The 21,435-nt window shown below is 35.2% G+C and overlaps 1 protein-coding gene across 5 annotated transcripts in view; it reads right to left on the reverse strand.

Annotated features, from left to right (window-relative positions):
• Nucleotides 1-21,435, reverse strand: part of LOC123315103 (gamma-aminobutyric acid receptor subunit beta-like) — a 57,851-nt gene that overhangs the window by 9,833 nt on the left and 26,583 nt on the right. The window contains exons 1-5 of one of the 5 annotated variants that reach the window (XM_044900672.1): nt 10,474-10,519; nt 9,052-9,119; nt 4,895-5,121; nt 3,105-3,187; nt 1,887-2,024 (exon numbers count right to left, since the gene is read on the reverse strand). In XM_044900672.1, the coding sequence (XP_044756607.1) occupies nt 1,887-2,024; nt 3,105-3,187; nt 4,895-5,121; nt 9,052-9,119; nt 10,474-10,486 (529 nt within the window). In that variant the 5' untranslated portion in view covers nt 10,487-10,519. Of the gene's footprint in view, nt 1-1,886; nt 2,025-3,104; nt 3,188-4,894; nt 5,122-9,051; nt 9,120-10,473; nt 10,520-10,549; nt 10,618-11,781; nt 11,850-21,435 lie in introns of those variants that run through there. The other 4 variants (XM_044900671.1, XM_044900670.1, XM_044900669.1 and 1 more) reach the window with 4 other exon arrangements.

Here is a 21,435-nt window from a genome sequence, read left to right on the forward strand (position 1 = left end):
CGGGGCAAGTGAACGCACTCCGACTTTCTTTATTAAATTCTTTTTTGCGGAAAGAAAACGTTTTTGTTTGTTTGCTTTTTGATGTTTTCTTATAGATTAGAAAATTCTCTTTCTTATGAATATGTTTTAATTTTCCTAGCTTCAACATTTGAAACAGGGTATGGCTTGAAAGGCAAAAGTGCGCACAGTTGCCCCGAATGACTCTAAGTTAATATTTATTGCCAGTTTGTTGTGAAACACAATAAAGTTATGTTTCCAAGTTTCAGTGGAAGCTTTTATATTGCAAAATGGCGACGAAGATGGGATGATTCAAATAATTTTCTCACTCGTTTAAACACCGAACGACAGATTGGATTCAATGAAGGGGAAAGTATCACTTCTTTTGACGAAGCAATAAAGGCATATGACTGAGATTATGGAAATCCAAAGAAGGCCTCATTTATAGGGTTTAGAGAGTTATCTTTGAAGGTCTGAATATGCAACAAGATGGGAGGAGATATCAGCAAAACTGATAGGTCATTCCCCTTACACATTTTTTATTATTGGATATCCAGTTACTTCTTCCAAATATCACAGATTAAAAATTATATTATATGTCAATGCTTTCGACGCCGTTGATGCTTTCGAATAACAGTGCTTCTAAAATTGGTTGAGTAGAAGTGTATTAATTTCAATAAAAAAATTTCGAATACAATAAAGTCGTTTCTTATTATAAATATTTGTTTTTCTTTGCCTATCTTGAAACTTAAATAGCAACCCTCGTATCCTCCTAATGGCGGATACTTTATCTAATGAAATAATCACGCGGTTGATAGCCCTAATTAATGGAAAAGAGGATATATTTCATTATTATAAGGAAAGTCATTTTCATATTGTGAAAGCAGCACGTGAAAACCAGCTTTGAGATATCATTACGTTGTAGAAGTTAAGGATAATTTTACTTTTCTAGAAGGATAAAGCGATTCATAACGAGTAATTGATGACTTCCTATATTATTCAGACTGCTATCACCATTTCAGTGATATTAAGATAAATTTTTCATAGTTATTTGAATCGTTTGACCAAACTGAAGTGGATTAATTTATGACTATACATAGGTAAACCACGTGTCGTTAGTTTAAGGAATTGTATTCATTATAATCAGTTCAACTATATCTTTACATAAGTAATGAGGTTTTTTATATTTAGGGTTTCTCGAAATTGGATTAGAAATTTAATTGTGTTTCTACGTCGAAGAACAGAATGAAAAATTGAATATGGATCAGTAACCGAAATATTGTCGAAATATAAGTTATTAAACGTCACTGACTTTAGACTGAATGAGTGAGTCAATTGTTTGTAGTGCATTTCAAAGAGGACCAAACATCTGAGGAATATAAAAATTAACACTCACTTTTTGTCACTTTTAAAAGAAGTATAACTAATTAAGTAAACTAGACTCAGGAAATTCATTTCAACAGTCTATTTTTCTAGCAAAATATGTAGAAACCCGCATTAATGAGAAGATGTAAGTCGATGAAATCATTGTTTTACTCATATGTACCATGATGATGAATCGACATAGTTTCAGATAGTTGATAATCCATTATCGTATGTCGAAGTGCATGTTCGGGGTACTCTCCTTAGAGCACGCTGAGATGAGTTCAAAACTGAGTTCACGGAGAACTAAGGCGAGTTCGCAGATAACCACTTCGGCACAGAGTGCCCTCTTGCCTTGATTCCACACAGGCTTCACCTTCTAATTGAACAACGTAATCATTAAGGGAACCATTAAAATATGCCCCGACCAACTATTTGCAATGGGTACTCCTTCAATTCCGGAATTAAATTGAATTTCCAAACCCCACTGTCACAAAGTGATAATTCGAACGATTCGTTTATCTTACCTGTTGTGAGGCTGATTTCTGAAGCTCTCTGTTTGTGACCCAGAACTTTGAACTGGGGCAGTGACACTTCATTAGAAACACCTACGGAGTTAGGTCCCTCGTTCCATTTATAACGGATATCTCTCATTGTGTATCCAACTGGAGGAACAATATTGTTAGAATGTATGTCTGAATTACTCACATCTAGTACTAATTATCTCTGGGGCTAAATGGTGCGTCATATCTGATGCATTCCATAATTTTTAGTCCTTTTTTCGCGATGTGTGAAATTGTTGTGAATGTAGCATGAGTAAATCGTTCACGACGTTACTATTGTGGTTTCTTTAGGCGGTATTCCCCAAAGGTTTAACAGAGTGTGCTCTATTCATCAAAGAAAAACCTTATATGATGATAGTTTGCTAATCATGTTATTAAGTATTTTCTTATCATTATAATATTGAACGGGATCAGTGATGAGTTGTACAGTATATCTAAGTGAAAAGAAACTTTTTTGAATAGATATATGAAATAATTCACCCTGATAGAAATGAAAAATTATCTACATCCTTGATGAAGGATCTAATTTTAAATAGTTAATCCAAAAATTGCTTTTGATGAGTAGTATTTTTTGTGAGTCTACTCGTTCATGAGGAGATACTCCAGTAAAAGAGTGCACTTGTAGAATTAATGAAGTCAAATTGCCTAATTGAGTACATACTTATCTTGTCACACTTAATTAAAAATTTAACCCTAGGATATAACTTCCGATAGCTTTCTTCACTGGAAATATGGTTTCAAGAAGGCAATCGATTCACACTTCAATATCCTCTCAGATGGGAGCTTGAGTACCTTTACATAAGGGTGTCGACTAGGGAAGGAAATTCTTTTGTGTTATACTTTGTTTGGGTCAATCCCGAGTTGAGTTCAACATCCCCGGGAAAATTCGTTCAAAAATACAACTTTTGTCAGTTGAAATTGGCGTAAATTTCAAAAGAATAGAACATAGCAGGAAAAGATTGAGAGGAATCTTTCGCAGTTTTTCTTGATTATAAGAAATCTTGAATTCTTCATGGTTTTCAAAATTTTAGAGTAGTTCTTCACCACATAACATAACATACATTTCCGCAGATGGTCTATACTTTTATATTCACATAAAAATCAAAATCGATGATGATTGGTATCACTTTCATTAATGCTGAAAAGAATAGTTTTGAAGGTCTCAATGAAATGTGTACTTACAACTTTCTATTTCTATTTGACATAATTGACGATCCATGGGAAAGTACTGAAGATTCATTGGACAAGAAGCAGTAATTGTCAACCTGTAAAAAAAAAACCAAATTGAAAGATTCCATTTGCCTTGTATTTGTTAAGAGTGACAATATGAAATAATAGTATTTGACGCTCTCTTTGGAAGCAAAAGGGGGGGCAATAAATGATTCCAGAATGTGTTTTTGTGTTTTCAAGAATAAAAATTCTGATGCTTCGCCTTCCTAATATTGACAGATATTCGATACCAAATATTAAACCCAGTAAACCCACTGGTTTAATGCTCAAGCTCTTGAAGCACCGAAACACTGGTCTGAAAGGTGCTTGTGAAAGAAGGTCACGATCTCCAAATTGCTTTGAAGCTCTGGGAAAACTCCAAATATGGTGGGTGTGTGAGAGTTAAGTACTTCGATTTGGTTAGAATAGGTACTAGTTTTAATACTTGGATCGTGAAGAGACTGGACATCCAGCGCCAACATTCTACTAACTTAGCTGCCTGTAGATTATCCTCTTCAAAAACCATTCGATGCAATAATTACCAGCATCTATCAACTGGATTGGCATGCCCCAAGGTATAGAACCAGCCATCAGCTTTTGAATCCACAAGGATCAATTGACGATTAGTTTCAAACTAGTGCGTGATTTGCGCACGAGTACCATGTCGAATTAATACACTCGTTTAGGTATGAATGTGTTACAAACTATGCGTGTTCTATTGGACATGCAAACGTGAAAGCAATTAACATATTCCAGGGGCCTGGCACAGATTTTCTACCTAATTAAGTGTTTCCCGGAATTTAGAAACATTACGATAGAAAAGGTGAATGCAAGATTTGTATTGCATGCCATTTTGGCTGCCACAGTCTCACAAGGATTTTGTAAAAACAGATCATCATCATATATGTCATATCATATTACGTGAATCTTTGTAGATACTGAAGTATACCAGAAGCTCTGTGAGCTTGCACGAGTTCGGAGAACCAGCCGACGCTTTAACCACCAAGCCATGGACGCTCTAAATATACAAGGCATCCTGATCGTTGAGCATTGTCATCAAAATGATTCAGGAGAAGGCGATGCATCCAAACTGTGTAAATATTTGATGTAACATTACGGTAATAAGGAATTACACACCAGGTAATGCAGTATCTTTAACCATCAAGTTTCTTTCACAAATATGTAACGTTGTCGTTATAATCATAAAATGCTTTGAATACAAGGTGTTTTTTTTTTCAATGAAAGATAGAACCCATCAAAATAAATCATTTCACCAAAATTTCTTACATGAGAAGTTGACGATAGCGAAGCTGTCACCCCTCAAAGTCGAATGATATTCCTTGAAATTTCCAGTACGGGTCTGACTTCCCGCAGGGTTTTTTTTAAATATGTGCATTTTCTCAAGTACATGATCCATAGAACGAGTAGTGAGAGGGTCACAGTCGTTTTACCCCTATCATTATCAAATTTCACAAACAATTGAAAAAACAAATCCCTAAAAAAATTCTGATAATGTTAAAAAAATGGCAACAGAGAATCATTGAATGGATGTATATGGATCATAATTTGATGGTAGAATGATATTCTGAATGCTCATGATTGAATTATCGATTGAAAACAAACTGAAGTTTATCCGTAAATCAAGCGTTGATTCCCTGATCAAACTTTGTGAAACCTGGGGTTATAGTATCGTGAAAGGGAAGTGAAGTGTGTAAAAATTGAGACATTGTATGGAAAATGAGTTGAGGTCTGTAAATACTCACCGAATACTTCTAGTGATTGACCCTGAGTGATGAATCCTGATGAATTCATTCGAAGTAGTGGCTACGTGAAAATACGACTGCTTCTCGTTTACGAAGAATGTGTCTGGCACCCAAATGTTCTTGATGAACTCCGATCCAACGGATAATGTTTCCACCGATTGCTGTTTTCTGAAGGCAAGTCTCGGGTCAGTCCAGAATTGTCGGAAGTAAAAATCCAGCGTGAAGTCCTGAAAAGGAGAAGAACTGAAGACATCGATCGATTAGTTCTTCGATTCTGACTAGAAACGAGTGCCAGGAACTTCTCTATGGTAATATACACATGAAAATGGATACATCGTGATATATGGGAGTGTAACATGCAATGGAAGACATGCATCCACATGAAACATGAACAGTTAATTCAATGACATGGTTTTGTGAAGGCATCAAATGTTTTCTACTCAAAGAACTTGATCGATTTGCCAATAATCCCAATATAGACAGGAGGCTTTCTTGATCTTCCACTTGATAATTTGAATTTTGTGGGTAATTATGCCCACATCATTCCCCCAAACGTCTTTCTTCAAGCCTGGAGTGCAGCGATCCCATTTTCTTGATATGCTTGGAAGACAGTCGAATTGTTATTTCCAAATTCTTGAACAATCATTATTCCAGTTCTCACACAACACGTTGTGAATATTTGAGTATCTGACATCTGAAATGTTTAAACGTTTGTTTGGTAGTCTTGTCACTGTGCGATTTGCTCAAGTAGAATCCTCATAGTGTTCAATCTCCCCCACACTTAAATTTTTCATGAGATTTCCTGTTTCTCTGAAAGACTCTTCAAGGTACAGAATATTCGGTTTGGAAATGAAAGAGCTGCATCGTTGAGTGAATCCGTATTATTATCTCGTGTTAACTGTTTAATTGTTAAAACATCACCCAAGACATTTTCACCTAGACAGACACTATTTTTCAGATTTTTCTGGTACAGAACTCAATTCAGGCTATCCTTCGTAAATCATCACACTGTTGGGAACTCGTAATTTTTCGTTCTGAAAATAATTTCACTTTCCTGCCAAACCTTCAGCTTCCAAAGCTACCTCCTAAGATATCTTATAGATGAAGAACTTCCGAAAACTAAATTTTGCTCTCCTTCTAAGGTTATAATCAAATAATTTGTGGTTTAAACATTTTCAGGAAATTATCAAAATATTTGGTCTGAAATTCCCAAAAAGTGGTGAAGCGGCTATGGAAAACAAGGTAAATACAGTTGTTTAATTGAAATATTAATCAAAACACTTTACATTCTAGACGAAAATTGACTCTACCCAACTTGAGATTAGTTATAAATATTTTTTAGTTTAGTAGAAGCAGTCTTTTTAAACATATCTTTATGATCTTAATTATATTATATGCTGATATCCTGAATGATACCCTGACTGTAAGGTGAAAAATGAAATTTTATGAAATGAGTCGATGATTTTATGTTGGTATGAGATATGAACATTTTTTTTGATGATTACAACAATACCACGTCAGCAAATGAAAATCTAGACCTAGTGATATAATCAATGCGAATAGATAGGGAACCACTGAAGACTACAATTACTAAGCATAAAAGCCATCTAAGTGTTGAGCCTTTTTTCGCAAGAGCCAATTGACCAATAAACGTTGAATCTGATGAAGACGATTTTTAATTAATTGAATTGATATGGCTTAAAGAACATCCATAATTGAAGTAAAAAGTAATAAATAACATGATTACTTATGAAAAAACTCAATAGCATCATCAGTTTTTCTATCTACTAAACTAAAGATGCTATCATGATCACGAAACCTGAATAGTAATTCTCAATTTCATTGGAGATTTGCTCCTTTATAGATCTTCCATTGATATCAAATATCAGCATTTCCACGAATTCGACTGAATTAATGTTTAGAGATTCATATATCAATTAGTAGAATGGCTCCTGCGAAATATAGCTACATGCAGTTACTTATCTGCCTCCCAACGCACGGTGCAGATCGTGAATGCAGGTCATTAGGACACACTTGATTGAGCTGGTTAAAAGGGACAGGCCAGATCACGTTTTATTAGTGACCTTTAATTTGATTTGGTTTTCCACGGGATTATGTATGCCCGGTTCTGATCCCTTCGGTCTCGTTTTGAGTGCTCAGAAACATGATCACGTGAATGCAATTCTGCCCAGTAACTGACGTATCGGTGATGCTCTATATGCTCCCATTAAAACGACGTCGAGCAGGCGTTAGTTGCATTAGTTTCGATTTGGAATGATTGAGAGCAGAATGGTTTGAAAATTACTTTTTGATTCAACAGAAACTGACGAATAAGTATTTTTTGATTGCATGTAAAATATAGTGCTAGAAGTGCCACCCATTAAAATCTTTCATCTATTCATCTAAAAGAACCTATACCTACCCAATTTCATTCAACAAAAACACAATTCATGTGGCTATAACAAATATTCAGCTAGCTGATATTTACCAAAAGAATTGGAATGAGACATTTAATGTTCAAGGAGTTTATTGGAGGGATCATGAGGTCCTTTCGTTTGCATAAAAAGTGTAGCACTTTTCAACACTCGATTTTAGTATTCGTTTGCTGATTGAATTTTCACCAGTGTAGAGGAGGTGTAGTTTATCTACATCTCCTTTGGACTATGTGTAGATAAACTACACTTCCTCTACACTGGTGTAAATCAAATCGAGTGTAGAAAAATGCTACACTTTTTATGCAAACGAAAGGACCTACTATGAGTTGAAATAACTGCTGGGTTAGTCTTGAATCTAACCCTTTAATCAGTTTAATTAAATATCAATGGGTGTTCTTCGGAAAAATTCAACATGATCACGTCTGATGCCAAAACATTTCAATGCAAATTTTCCAGACCGACGTCTATGAGACGGTATTCAAGTGTGTTGTTAGACCGTCATTCCTTCACCATAATCATGTGTTTCAAATATATTTTGAATTCATTATCGTTTCGTTACAAAGTTCGATTATAAGATAGGTAGGTGGTATAAGCTGAAAACTGTGTTGAAGTTCTTGTTGGGGAGACATAGAGCGTAAGCGATACATTTATATATTTATATAATTGGACACGATTAAACATTGAGTGGGACCATGCACGCAGTTGTGATTTTCAAAACTGCGATCTCTTCAAATATTAGCTATTTATAGCGAACATTCTGCTTCAGATATCACGATGGAGAATAACAGACAATGAGAAAACAGATAACACCCCGAAGACTTTTTAATGACATTCAATACACCTCAAAATATTTTTGAAGCTTGTATCGATCCTCACAGCTGGCTATTTACAAAAGCATCTCCCGAAGCATTAGAATTCTTCAGAAAATTTTCATTTTGTGACATGAGTACAGAGTGCACTCAAGAATTTTTACATAATGATTCTTAAAATATTGAAATTTTATACTAAAAAGTATTTGTAATATCGAAAATTCTTCAATGACATTTTACAGACAACACAACTTACCTATTTAGAAGACGTGCCTACGTTTCCAAAAACAAAATGAAGACAAGAAACTATTGAACAAAATGAATGAATGTCATAATTTGGCCACTTTTTTTTTTAAATTGATCGGATAATCTGTAGTACAAAATAATCTTGCATCTTTGGACGATACGAATAGTTGTGTGAAAATGAATGACACACAAACATCATGAAAGAATTGAAATTCGCTGACTAAAAATATTTTGTTTTAGTTACAAAATAGTATTGTAGTTATAATTTCCTTTTAGTTTTTTCGAAATAGTTCAATGAAATCGTTTCTATTTTTTGTTTCCAAATAGATGAAGCTGGCTCTGAAATTGGCTAGCGAAAGATGTCTTGATTTTTTTCTTGATTCAACAATTTTGATTTTTTTGTATGAAAATTATTACACACTATCCCCATAAAAGAATGCCAAATGGATGATTTTTCTAATTTCACACTCTGTAGGTAATCGGCTGGCAAAAAACATCTCGATCAAGTTACATAATATTTTTCCATGTTATCTTTGTTTCTTTTTTTATTTAAATGTTTTGATTTTTTTGCGATTATATTATGTCAGCATATTTTCTTACAATTCTTAACCAGCTGTGAGAAAACGACAGTAATGGACACGAGACAAAAATACAAATAGGTAGATACCATCATGACCTCGGAGACTGAGCTGATACTGAGGACGTACATCGTGACCCCCACCTCGACAGGCGGGCCTGTAATGTTAAACAAGTAAGTCCATCCGAGGAAACCAAATCAAACTCCTGATTCAACGAATGGACGTGACACCACTTGCCCGGCAACTTTCGAAGTTGAAAATGAACTTTTCAGAAATCAGGAATTGTCCAAGGAAGTTGTTAATGAAGATTGTTGACTTAGGACTGACATATAATTGGTTTGGTAGGTATTTAATGAAGGGTCATTATTCGCATTCAACTTTTGAAACTCGGATTCTAAAGAGCAAACGGAAGGTAGCCTAGAATGTTCAGTGAAAATTGTATTGTAGAACTGTTTTATGGTATTTTGGGTGTGTTGCCAAGAACATATTGAAAATACAGAATTTGGAACGAAAATTGTCTATCAATCCAACCCACTGAATGCTCTGGTCTGTTACCATTTTTCGCTACTTCTGCAGGAAATGCATATGACTCTATGAGGGTTGACCTGCAATAGTCAATATTTTGTTGCCCTAATTTGCCCTCTATTATCGGTACTTAGGATGGGGTGCTGTATCTACTGGCTGTATGTCTTATCTTATTTTCATCAGATGCAAAGGAAGACGTACTTTTCCAATTTCAACATGATATTGCACGTCCTATTTGCAGAGGGTTATGCCATGTTTGACGAAGAAATTTCTTGCCTTCCTTTGTGACATAATTTCCTTCTCACAGAATATTTAATCCACAAATACAGTTGTGGATCTGCCCAAAAAAGCTTTCTTCTGTAGCAATTCGTAATTATATAGATTGTAGATCTCCAAGGGGATTGCGTTGCACTACAAGCTTAAGATCTATTGCATCCCCCATCAGAGCTGTTTTCGACATCCAGTTCTAGAGTTCCAATGAACTCCAGTATCTGGGATGGCTTCCATGAGAACCTTCTAGCTCCTGCAATTTACTCGTCCAAAGCATTTTTTGTGTTGACTAGCAAGGGCGAAGGATTCTGTCATCAGGTGATCTGAATTTTCATCCTTCTCCCCACAGAATTTTACACTTATATCTGTTGCTTAGTGGATCATCATATGGCAGCATGATGACAAATCTCCAGGAAAATGCTATCACACAGCTGCTCTGAAATCTGCATTGATCTTATAAATCAGGTCATTTTGGGCATACCAGAATAAGTATTTTGAAAACCTCTACAGTTTTTGAAGCTTTTCGGAAGATATAAAATAGTGTGTGTGTTAGTTATTAGTCATGTTCAAAAATGTTAACCCCTCATTAAACAACTAGATGTCAACCAGATTTTTAGGATCGAAAGTTTGGTCCATATACACGATATATGTTTTCTTCGAATTCGTTAAGGGACCAGTTGATGCCACGTATTCTTCGTTACCCTCAACCTGCCCACCTGCTCGATCCATGCATATTCGAGCTTGGAAACAGGAGATACACTAGGTATATCATTGTCCATCTTAGATATATACCATCTGGACCTCAGACAGAGAACTGATGCTCAGCACGTACATTGTAACTCCCACCTCTACAGGGGAGCCTGCAAGCCAATAACCACAACATAACAACAATTCCACAACCCCCAGACCGCCAAGCGCTGGGAGAGGACATGCGGAAACGTGTCACTAAGTGTATTCTAACAAGTTTTGAGCGTGAGATCCAGGAAAAACAGACAAGTGAACAAGATATAATGAAATTATCACTCGGAAGTTTGATTTGTGTAAGGGTTCCGCATCTTAAAATCAAGTATACACTGTAGTTCACCCTGGTTCAATGTGTTCCAAGGTTGGCATTAGGCGTTGTTCATTTAAAACTATTCTTAAGATGAATGTGAGTCATAGTAGCCACCATCCATCAATGGAACATTGTGCTATTATAGTGTGAAGCCTGGATTGGCTGTAGGTGCTTCTTCGAAGCAGTTGAAGGCTTATATTGTGAGTGAGTATATTAAAATTTTTGCTGTTTAACCTGGACGAACATTAGTGTAGACTTGATCCAGTCATCTATTCACGCCTACAACAAAGTCTGTTTTTGAATCAACATATTCGTTTAACAGCATAATTATTATATCAGTATGATGAATATGAATATCAACCTTCAATCAAATTCAATTCAATAATAGTTATTCAGCAGAAAAGTCTACTTCATCATTGATCATTTCATCTTTTTTTTCTCAAAGGAATGAATTCCAGGAATATTCAGAATACTTTTTTCTCATTGCTTATTGCTATTCTTCATCTTCTGTAATCTGTGTTTAATTGTTTAGAAGTATATCTTATAGTAATACGAGGATTATTTTTTTAAATTCTTCATTTTCATTTTCAAAAATTATGAGTGTGGGTTTTGGTTTTGTGTTTGGTGTAGAAACATTATCGATTATCACTTTGTAAATCTTAATTTTCTACAGTTTATTAAACGAATAATTTTTCATGTGTATGATAACTAAAATGAAATTGGGAAATTTATCTTTGTGTCGGCAGTTCTCTGAATGTTTTCAAATGTAGGTATTAAGTTGGCAATATACAAGCAGTATCAACAGCAACTTTGTCGATTGAAGGTTGTGGAAATTAAATTCTGGATATTTTCAAGTTATACGCTACGGAACCCTTTTATTACAGATAAGCATTTGACTCATTTTTGTTAATCCCATCTGTTATTTCATTCGATCCGAGCTCCATTTCAATGTTATTATGAAGTTAGGTACCATTTTAACTTCTGAAAGTGAGCTTATGCTCAAGACGTACATGGTGACTCCTACTACAACTGGTGGACCTGAAATAATGTTTACCAAACCGATTTATAATCACTTGTTCAAGCAGAGATGGATAAATTGCAATCCTTTCACTGATTAATGATTGAATATTCTCGGTGCATTATGAATTCTTGAAAAATGTTACCTAATTTCTATGGTATTTATTATTGTTGGTATATGTTTGAGGAACATGTTATCGTGTCAGTTTTTGAAAGAGAAGTGAATTTTTACTCGAGTTTTTTCAGAGATCATATCATAACGCGATGAGATTCTTGCAGAATATTTGCCACTTCTTCAGATTTTTGATTCAAACAAGTTTTTAATGTCCCCATGATCGAAAATTCTACCAAGGATATAAACCTAGATTAGACTTAACTGGCGTTAGAGAAATGACCTTGCTGATTTATTTCGATTACGCATCTTATATTGAGTTTGAATAGAGTGTCTCTGTGTTTTGTGGTTTCTTTACCCTCCTTACTTCACTTCATAGACAGAGCACATGTCAATGTTAGAAACAGTTTGTTTGAGTTTTAATCTGAGTGTAAGTAAGCAGAGTTCATCACCGTTTGGTGAAATTGGCCCTTAATGAATATAAAGTATTTAGTTCTTGAAAGAAGGCTGCATTTTCCATAAGAATTGGCCTTCTGGATACTCGAAGAAACAGTAGACACTACTGCGTAATCCAAAACTAGCTGAATTTCAAAGAGACTATCTTTGTTATCTTAATTTTTTTTTTGAAGATGTCTTCAATTCATGTTTTCTGAAAATGTCGTCATATTTCAAACTCAAGGAAATGAATGTTCTGGATCGTGAAGTGATAGGTTTAATTTCAAACTTTGACCTCATGTTGAGTAAATCTTGACAGAGTGTATATAAATTCATGAAATGCTTAAGAGTTTTTGTGCTGATCAAAGTTTCAACCGCATTTAGTGATCCTAAAGGCAATATCAAATCATTGAATTGTCTGAGAACTAAGTAATTATTTCAGATGATACAGCTACTCAATTTCGTCAGACATACAATTTTATTTACTCGAGTGAAAATTTTCATTGTCTGAATTATAGAGCTTGTATTTTACAGTAAGATTGTAATGGTCGTATCAATTTATGAAGCAATACCAATATTTGAATTTAATTTGTGTCAACAAGGGACGCACGTCGATGTACGTATACAGTATATTATGTAATATCAAATGAATACCATGAAATTTTCATGTTATTTCTAAAGGCCATAATATGAACACGGAATTAATTTTAATAAAAATTAATTTGGTTGTGGCAGCATGTTTCTATGATATGAGCAATTTATATGAAAATTAAATTATGTAGGATATGTTCGATTATTTCCTTTTCAGTTCAGCATTCAGTAGAGTGAAGCTGATATCAATGGAAAATAGTGTCCATAGGATGTTTCTATAGTAAAATATGGAACATTTATCTGAAACTGATATTATTTATATAGTTAGTTATAGGTAGTTCTACCTATTCCTCCGATACAACCACAATCTTCAATTCAAAAGGATTTTAGTCTAGTATTGAAATAATGATGAATAAGTATTGGGTTGAAGATGGTTTGAATTCTTCTAAAAATTTTACATATTCTCGAAAATCAATGAAAAATTCTTTCGATTCTGTAAAAATATTGAACAACCGAGCTCTAGATTGATTTTCAAGAATGTTCTGGTTGTATTGTTACTTTGTTTCAGATAATAAGAACTACTATCTGAGAGACTTTTATTCGCTTGGAAAGTTTGAATTTTCACTAAGTGATCATTTTTACCATTCAAACCCAAAGTATGGGATTTCACCTCATATTTCGAGTTTTGTGAGACCAGCAACAACATTTTTGGGAGATGAAACTATAAACCTAAACATGGAGGAATAAAAACGACAGTTATATTTCTTGGGGAAATTTTTACTTCAAAAAAATCAACTGGGGTTTGCTAACAGACAGAAACCAATACAAAAACCAAACTTTCAACAGAGTAATATGGAACGACTGATGCGAAAATTCATGAATAGCATGAACGACTTTCACAAACTTTTCCCATTGACGAAAATATACCGTTCGCATGCTTATTGAAATTTGAATCGCAATTTCACGGGTACTATGCGTACCCTCATTATGAATCCGGGTTTGTACAGGTAGGCAAGACCTGATTATTAATTTCGAATTAATTTTACTTCAGAATTTTCAGACGTCCTGAGGCGCTGCATGAAAACCTCATTTAGATGTTCCGAGTAGATACCACGGATACTTTCTTATTATTCCTGCGTGGGAGAAATGGCAACACATCCGAGTAGATCATTAGTGGAACCTGAAAATACGTCTTGTACATCTCCATTTATTGAGGTATCCCTTGAAGTTCCAAGGGGAAAAAACTGGATCCGGATTTCCGGAATTGTCAGGAATTGAAATGGGGGCGAAATGCAGGAGAGGGAAGATAATGGCTCATCTACCTCCGAAGGTTCCGTTCTGAGATGATTTTCTCGAAAATTAGGATGAGTGTAATTTGTTTGAACAGATAATTCTATTGGAGATTGATGTACCTACTATAATCAACTGATCCTAACTGGTAAACTCAGTTAGTTTGAAGTATTGAGTTTATTCTTCATCACTGATAATACTTGCGTATTATTCTTCTAATCTTTGGTTGATGACAATGTATGGTTAAATGAAGACTGAAGTATAAAAATGCAAAATTACTATTTTTCAATGATTCACTATTTTGATAGTTATTTTTGTACAGGGTATCTGCCAGAAAAACACACTCTACCTCACTTTCGAAACTATAGAAATTACAGAAGAAATAGTTCAATAAAAGTAGGTCCGGATAAATCAATAATTTTTTTAACGCAATATAGCAAACTGATATATACTTGTACAAATACAAGGGGTGAATATCACACAACCTTTGGGTAGAGTTTAAAAAGACATTTTGCGTCTTCAAGAACTTGTAAATCTTCTCGAGGAATGATGTTCCAAGTGGCTTATCAAAATCATTCCTGACAAAAACGCAGCAATTCTTTCCACCCGCAGAGATGCTCGACTTTCAGGAAATGTCCGCTGGATGTTGGGTGCGCAACTCAGATTGGAAATAAACTGCTCCACAAGAGTTAGGGATATCGTATTCAATCGTTTTTGAAAGTATGTAATCTTCCAGAAAATCACTGTTAAATCATTTAAAACTCAATAGCAATTTGAATCGATCCGATAAAAATCATTATGAGACATTTCGTCAATCAGGTCGCCTTTTTCCTGAAGTTTGGTTCTTTGCTTATGCTTCATGAATGTTTTTATTTTGAAATGAAGTCAGTTTATCAACGGCTTCGATTTGAAACGAGTTTTCTGAAAATGCCAAGACGTAAATTAACAAACGCTGAGGCTAATAGGGCTATCGGAATGTTACAAGGTGGCCTAACTCAGGTTGTTGTAGCGGAAAGGCTCCAAGTCAGCCAAAAAGTGATATCTCGACTTTGGAATAGGTTCAGGGAGACAGGTTCCGTGTTGGAAAGACCAAGGGTTGGTGGGTGACGAAAAACAACACCTGCTCAGGATCGTTTCATCACCGTTTCGGCGAGAGGAAACCCTACATCTACGTGTAGAATGCTACGGAATACTCTTCAAAATGCAGATGGGGTCCAAGTTTCCATCGAAACCATCAGACGACGTTTGAGAGAGGTGAATCTAGGTTCTAGACGTCTATTAAGAGGAGTTCCATTAACAAGTGACTATAAGCGTCAAGGCATTATATCAATTGGAACTATCAATGGCGTAGTGTCCTTTTCATTAATGAAACCAGATATGGGCGATTTTCAGATTCTCGAAGAATAAGGGTATGGACAATCCCACGCATACCCAGTAATCGTCGCTATGTCCAAGAAGTCCATCCATTCCGAGGGGGTAGTGTTATGATATGGGCCGGGATATGTTTCAACGGGCGCACAGATCTACACATTTGTCTTGGGAATATGACTGCCTTACACTATAGGGAGCATGTCATTGACAATGTTGTGTCAAATTTTCACGCTGCTATTGGTGAAACTTTTCAATTTCTAGACGATAACGCTAGACCGCACCGTGCAGCCATAGTTGAGAATGCACGCAAGGAGCTTGATATTCCACATTTACCAATACCTCCGCACTCACCAGATTTGGATTGCATAGAACATTCATGGGATAATCATCAACCTACCCCAGAATCCTTAAATGATCTAAGAGAGCTTCTACCTCGTTTATGGAACCAAATTCCTCAAGAAATGTTCAACAACTTCGTGTGTAGTAAGCAAAGAAGATGTCAAGCTGTTATTGATGCCCGTGGAGGCCATACATTGTATTGATAGTCTTAAAATGCTTGAATTCTCTGGGAATAAAATTTTGTTATTTTACCCGATTTTTTTTAACCACCCTGTATACGCTGCAGACCTACAGGCTAAAATTAACTTGCAACTTGAAGTCATATTATTATGAATTTTCATCACAAAAACCTTATTTTAACTATATTTTTTTGCAATTTAAGTCAATATCCCTAACTCATGTGGAGCAGTTTATTTCTTTGTAAACTACGCATGACCATCTTCAATGCCCCCTGGTTCGTTAGCAATGGTAGTCAAACCTACCATCATTGAAGGAGTTTCTTCATGTAACCAAACTAGGCAAACAAGCCCTTGACTATGACGATTCCTCCTCACGATACAAGCGTTATAAGTTTTATTTTCAAGATGGTCAGTGATTTAGATTTCCTTTTCACAAATTCAGTCCTACAAGACAGCTCGATGTGCCCACTGAGTCTTCTCAGAAACTTTTTGATGTTTTTGATCTCTAGCTTCTCATATAAGGCAAAGTCCTTTTATGGCAGACACCCTGTACATATCACTGTGAAAAATTTTGCACAATACAGAAAATTTAATTGTCGATGTCATGTCAAGAGAATTTCAAGAAAGATATGTGAACACTTAACTTCAACATATTTTTCTTGATTGAGAAAACAATTGAACTGAATAAAACATGACACAGTGACACCAAGAAACCATAGTGACAATACCATCTTCATTTAAATTAGTCAACGGTGGATACAACCTGTTTCAGACACAACGAACAAGAAAATTACCTGAAAATCTATTCAGTTCGTCATCAGAATTGAACTGTGAGGACTTTCACTGGCACGCCATAAGTTTTCGGTGAAAAAACCGCCTTTCGGCATCATCAAAGGCTAGAGGCTGCTTTGATCGATTTAAAATCTCTACTGAAGCAAATTGTGACGCAATCGTTTCAGTCTTATCCCGGGAAAAAGGAGGATGTTCGGCGATTCGTGTAGCTCAAAATTGGGATGACAATTTCAATTAATTCCGGAATATTGAAACAATAACTAACTAATGAGGATGGAACGGAAAATGATTGATGGGGCGGGCCCTGCAGTAACTGTCGTAACGAAATTTACTGAAATTTATCGAGCGCTCTGGCGATGAAGGGTTTTCTTTGTTGGCACTGATGAGATGCGAAAATATAGTTTTCACTTCCTGGAATAAATACTGTGTCAGATTCCGAGGAATTCATTGCAACACCAAACTAGTTATGCGAAACCATTCAGAAGTTTTGCAGCAATTATTTTATTCGGTACTACTCATATGGAATAACTCAGATAAGATTTCATTCAGAACACCAATATGGCCTACTTCGAGTTCATCATCAATAAAGCAAATACTTTACTAATAATGAACTCCAAGTAGGCCTAATTTCCTATCCTAAGAAATATGTATACCAAATACTATAATTGTTGATAGCAAAATGCTACTCTTATTTCAATATGATTAGTTGTTTACTATTTCGTAGAAAATACTAGGATGAGTAATTGTTCATTTCAAACAACGCATCATTTCTTGTAAAATGGAGGAGTTTGTTCTGCACAATCTTCGAGGACTGGAGGGTAGTTCAATGCTTTTAAATGGCAACCCTAACTTCTTGAATTTCAGTTATTTGAAATAAAAATTTAACTGTTCGAACATTTTTATACAACATATACCGAAGATTGGAAATATTTAGCATTACTTTGTACTCACTCTATAGTGTTATATTGAGGTTTAATTCTGATTGTGTAGAAAGTTTTAATTCTTATTATCTTCTTGAGTAATACTCTGTTTATTTTTATATTCAGATATTCGATTATATGAATTCAAGTAATAAACGTTCAACTTTTTTTATACTATCATATACCGAAGATAGGAAATATTTAGCATTACTTTGTACTCACTCTGTAGTATTATATTGAGGTTTAATTCTGATTGTGTAGAAAGTTTTAATTCTTATTATCTTCTTGAATAATACTCTCTCTATTTTTATATTCAGATATTCGATTATATGAATTCAAGTAATAGTTAATAACGTTCAACTTTTTTTGTTCTCAATATTACTTTTTTGGTGAAATAGTGAATACGCTGATATATCGGTATTCAGCATTTAATCACTTAAAGGCAGTTCAATGAAATTAGGCCAAAGTTTTAGAACGCAGAGTGATGATGTGTCTGTTATGAGATTTTTATAGATTTTTCTCTCGTGGTTTAGTACCCACCTGAAGTACAACAGAAGGACTGAAAAATTTGAGTTTTTGTATTTCATTATTTTTATAAGTGCTGAGACCTTGTGAAAACCAATGGTGGGTACAGAAAGAGTTCACGATCACGTGAACGCCATCTTCCAATCAGATTGGTCCTTTTCTTAGGTCTTAATTTTTAGTAACTCTGCATAAACCCACAATACGAATCATTTGTGTCAGATACACCGAAATGAAGTATTGGATATGTAAAAAATATTGAATTATTTTTTGAATCAAATATTCAGAAGCCGTCCCACAAGAATCTCTTCGAGTAAAAATTCATACAGTTCATATTATGATACACGAGAAATAAAATGAATAGTTTCGAAAAGAGTCGACGAATTCATGCAATTGAAAGATGAAAATTTTATGCCCTCTGGGAGAATTGGGATGACTTGGTTGCTAGCAAATTGAAATAACAACGTTACAATTGAATCAATTCATCGTTTCAAAATACAGAAGGGGAAATAATACATTGTCGTTGAATATGTAAATGAATTGCGCATTCAAATCGATTCAGAAATACTTAGAAGACGTTTAGCTCCTACTCAACGTTGCTCTTGAATCGGAAATTTGAATTAATACAGTTGAATACAATTCATGCAGTGTCAATTTGAAAAAGGACCACCTGTAATATCTCGGTCCCCATGCAGTATCAGAAAAAATGGAAAAGGAGGTGAACTTTGGTTCGTAGGGGGACATTTATATGGTTGGTTTCAATCAATTTGTATCAAACCTCTGAGTGTGATTACACCCCTAAAATCTCAAATTGGAAGGGGGGTTGAATGATACCTTGTTTTGAAGGTAATTTGATTGCCATTTCGAAAATGACATACACTTAACCTTTTTTTTTGTTAGTATGTACTGCCCAAAAATAAAAATAAAAGAGTGAAAAAGTTACGACAGCCAACATAAAAATAAGGAAAAACTTTTTACTATAAGAGATTGTCAAAATGTTGTCAACGATTTTGTAGACTAAAATATGATCTATTTTCTCTTCGGTTCTTACGTTTCGGATCTGCTCGAAGGAATAATAGATACGTTAATAACAGTTGTTTTAGATTTAGAGAATCAACTTGGAGGATAGCGCAATATTCTTCCACTTCCACATATTGGCTATGATTCGCTGATCATTTCCAAAAAGAATGGATTGGTAGAAGAGGGCCAACTGAATGACCACCAAGCTCCCCTAACTTGACACCCTCAAATCTTTTTTCTGGGATTTTTTAAAGCGGGTTGTGTTTAAGACGCAGTCCAGTGATGCAGAAGAATTTAAAGTAAAAATAGGCGCAGTATGCCGAGAACTTCAATTTGAAATTTTTCAAAAACATTGAATAGGTTATATTTCTGTCTACAAAATAATGGACAACGTTTCGTTTCTCTTGCTATTGTAACTGTTCAACTCTTTTTCTGAAGTACTAACAGAAAAGGTCAATTATAAGGCATTTTTGAAGGTGTCACTCAACCCTCCTTTTCCTATTTAAGATTTAAGGATCACGCTTAGTGTTGATACAAATTGAGTGGAGCATTTATGCATAACGTTAAAAATGTCTGCGAACGAAAGCTCACCTACTCTTGCATTTTTTCTGATTTTGCAATATTTTGCATGGTGGTCAAGTTATTGAAGGTCTAACTTTTTCAAATTGACACACTATATTCTTTTTAGTTTTGAACAGTAACCGGTAAAAATATGACAAGTTTTTCAAGAATTCGAAAAAATAAATTCGGAAAATTTGGTTCGCCAAGAGAACGAAAAACGCTAAAAGCCATAGAGTACAAAATTCGGTTAGAGGCAAGAATCGTAACACTATAAACCCGTCTTTCAAGCGGCCAGCAGTCACGTCACCCCAAGATCCCCCGATCCATTTATGAGGGAAGGAAGAGAGAAAGAATGCCCAAGATTCCGCTTGCCCATCCAGAGGCCAGATGCAGAATGGCGGTCTGGAGGAGAGAAGCTGGCGCGCCAGCACCGGGAGGGACAACCATCCCAGTTATCGATCCCAAGTCCCGAACTGACAATCGGGACCCCGTATTCAGATGATAAATATATTGATAACTGTATGTGTACGTTTCCGTGAAAGACCGATATTTGGTAAATGTCGATTTTTCCGTCGAATGTCAACAGTCGCATAAACGTCTGGTGTAAGCGAAAAAAAAGTTGTACATACATTATTCCAAATTGTTGAACGCATCTTGAAGGCATGTGTATGCCGAAGATACGTTTAGAAAGATCTTGATTTTAGGTAGATCTACATTTAGTTTGATCTACTTCTAAGGCCCGGTTGTTCAATTCGTGATTAAAGTTAATCCTGGATTAATTTTGACATTTCCGTTCAAATCTGTCACGTTAATCCAGAATTAACTTTAATTTCGGCTTAAACATGAATTGAACAACTGAGCCTTAGTGGTAGCGCCCACCAAAAGTAACACTGACATGACACATACATGACAAAGGCGATGCATAATATGTGACACTTCACTCAGATGTGCGATATCTGAAAATTATGCATCGCCTTTGTCATATGCTTGTGCCATGTCAGTGTTACTTTGGTGGGCGTTCCCACTAAGGTAGATCTGATTTTTAGATAGATATACAAGGTGAAGCTGAAAGTCGAGAAATATTTCTAGAGATATTTTACAGTTGTTAAGTGGGTGATATTCCACTTCGACTCAAAGGTCTATTGGCCTATAGAGCTGTTCTTACAACTGTGTCATCTACAGTTTATTAAGTGTGCTACAACTCTTAAACAGGGCCAACGATAATCGGCTTTTCCTACATAACTTCTGAAGTGAATACCATAATTAATATAATCTACTGTTGGTATTATTTTAGAATACCAGCACTCGTTATTTGCTTGTGTTTTGATTCTTCGGATTCACTTAGAATTGTTTTCAGAGGCTATTGTTTTATTCCCAGTTTTTTCAAATGATGCGTATTGAAAAACTATTCCTTGAACCTTTTTTTAATTGAAGGACTTTTGATATATTTTCTGAAAATTAACGATTACTGATTA

This window comes from Coccinella septempunctata, chromosome 6 (assembly GCF_907165205.1).
Source record: "Coccinella septempunctata chromosome 6, icCocSept1.1, whole genome shotgun sequence".
NCBI classification, from domain to species: domain Eukaryota; kingdom Metazoa; phylum Arthropoda; class Insecta; order Coleoptera; family Coccinellidae; genus Coccinella; species Coccinella septempunctata.